This window comes from Engraulis encrasicolus, chromosome 5 (assembly GCF_034702125.1).
Source record: "Engraulis encrasicolus isolate BLACKSEA-1 chromosome 5, IST_EnEncr_1.0, whole genome shotgun sequence".
Taxonomy (NCBI): domain Eukaryota; kingdom Metazoa; phylum Chordata; class Actinopteri; order Clupeiformes; family Engraulidae; genus Engraulis; species Engraulis encrasicolus.
In genome coordinates this window covers 55,001,740-55,004,239 of record NC_085861.1, presented here as the reverse complement: position 1 = coordinate 55,004,239, position 2,500 = coordinate 55,001,740, and the positions used below count along the sequence as shown (strand labels likewise).

Sequence of the window (2,500 nt, the reverse complement as noted above, 5' to 3'; positions counted from 1 at the left end):
CCCAAACGTTTTATGTGGGGCCCCCTTTTTAGCCTGAGAATGTTTTGTAACCCCACATCCCCCATAATCGCAGGCATTTTTTTATTCCATTAATATTGATCAATTTTCCATTCATATTTTGTTTGCTATTGATATTTGAAATTCACAGGGAAAGCAAATCATAAATACAAACTCTGTTACTAACCAGTTTATGGAATAAAGTTAGCTGTTAACCTGTGAATTTCTCGTTTTTATGCCAAGTCCCTCCCGTCCGCCACCTGCGACTAGGCGTCCCAACACCCAGTTTGGGAACCACTGCCTTGTAGCTATGCTCCTGGAGACCTTGCTTGTCTTTGCGATAAACGATCTGTTATCTACACCAGTGTTTCTCAACCTTTTTTTAGGCTAGGCACCCTTTCAATGAATTAAAAATTTCAAGGCACCCCAAACCAACAAGCCGTAACATGGCATCGCATCCGATACCACAAAAGCTTAGAAAAGTAACACATTTGGAGACGTCACACAACCTACATTCAAAGTTGCAGCTGACTGGGGCGACCTATATTTACTTTATTGTGCGTAAATGGCAGATGAAAGATTCCACTGACTATCATTAACTTATCAATTTAGACAAATATGTATCATATTACATCATTTATTTATCAGCCACGTTTCCGCGGCACCCCTGAGGGGGGGCCCGCGGCACACCAGGGTGCCCCGGCACCCCTGTTGAGAAAGACTGATCGACACTACTTAACTCTTACTACAACAAGTGTGTGCTGTATGCTAATATTACGAAGCCTACTTCCGACCCCTCCTTACCTGAGACCAGGCTCCTGTGCTCCACTGTGGCGGGCAGCTGGGGTTGTTGTGGCAGCTCTGTACCCTCGACGGAGTGGGGTGGGGGCACCTGGAGTCCGCTAGCTTCTCCACCTTCCCAGGGCCCACGCTCTGCACACACTCCACGACTCTGCTCTGCTCCGCCTCTCCACAGGTGCGGCTGCAGGTACCCCACGCCCCAACAGACCAGCTGCCATGGAAATAACAACAGATTGACACAGTAATAAATAATGTAATATAGGCTGATCGATTAAGTCATAGATCACAAATCAAGTATTAATCGTGGAAAAAAATGGTCAACTAGGCAAATATCAGCAAATAGGATAGGATACACCCATAGACCAGCTGCAATGGAAATAATAACAGATTGTCCATCAAAACTCATAGCAATACATAAAAAAATAAAAATGTGATTAATAAACTCACATCTTATCACAAATCACATACTAATGAAGAAATGTATAAAATAATGGGCTACTCCTCCACAGACAAGCTGCCATTCAAACATCATCAACAGCTTGTTTTTCCTCAACAGTAATTCCAGCTATAATTGCTTTGATTGGTTGATTTATGACCTTAATTGTTGCTGGTTGGGGCAAAAGCAAGTGTTAAGTGGATCGCTATGTAATGTAACGAGGAACAAATTCGGGCAACACCCAACCAGACAATGAACATACATTCAAAACATGAAAAACATGGAATTGTCCAATTGTCCAACTGACCAACATAACACACACAATAATTACTTCTTCTTTGGCAGCCATCATAATCGTAACAATGAGGAATGGCAAGATCTCAACCACAAAGCATCAATCAAATCTCCACCCAGAAAGACAGACAGACCCCAATACAATAACACACGCACGCACGCACGCACGCACACACGCACACACACACGCACGCACGCACGCACACACACGCACGCACGCACGCACACATGCACGCAAGCACGCACGCACGCAGACGCACACTATTAAATAACCTCACAAGTCATTTGGTAAACAAGCAAAGGACATGGACTGAGAACGGCATGTATAAATGCTCCAGAATAGAACCACCAAGATTCTCACGTGTATTTCTGTCTTGTGTATTGTCATGTGTGTATTTCTGTGTCCAGTGTTCTTTCTTCCCTGTGCCAAGAAGAATGACTTGTTCAATTGAGGTAAACGTGACGATGATAATGATGGTGATGGAGATGATGATGATGATGATGATGATGATGATGATGATGATGATGATGCATAGTATAGTATAGTATAGTATAGTATAGTATAGTATAGTATAGTATAGTATAGTATAGTATAGTATAGTATAGTATAGTATAGTATAGTGTAGTATAAGGGACAGGGCTAATGCTATCTTTATAAAACCACATGTGACTGATGAATGATGGTGTAAACTTACAAACCCGCTAAAGTTAGCTATAAATTCATACTTAGAAAATGTCCCCCAACCTCAAAGCCAGGTCAAACCTCAGTTACACATGCACACACATGCATGCACGCACACAGGCACACAGACACTAACACACAGACACACAGACTCACACACAGACACACACATACACAGACACACAAACACACACAAACATGCCCACACACACGCGCACACGCACACACGCACACACACACACTCTCACACTCACACACACACACACACACACACACACACACACACACAC

The 2,500-nt window shown here is 43.1% G+C and overlaps 1 protein-coding gene across 1 annotated transcript in view; it reads right to left on the bottom strand.

Annotated features, from left to right (window-relative positions):
• Positions 1 to 2,500, bottom strand: part of LOC134448691 (A disintegrin and metalloproteinase with thrombospondin motifs 16) — a 98,695-nt gene that overhangs the window by 8,293 nt on the left and 87,902 nt on the right. The window contains exon 19 of the mRNA XM_063198347.1: positions 802 to 1,009. Coding sequence (XP_063054417.1) covers positions 802 to 1,009 — 208 coding nt within the window. The remainder of the gene's footprint in view (positions 1 to 801; positions 1,010 to 2,500) is intronic.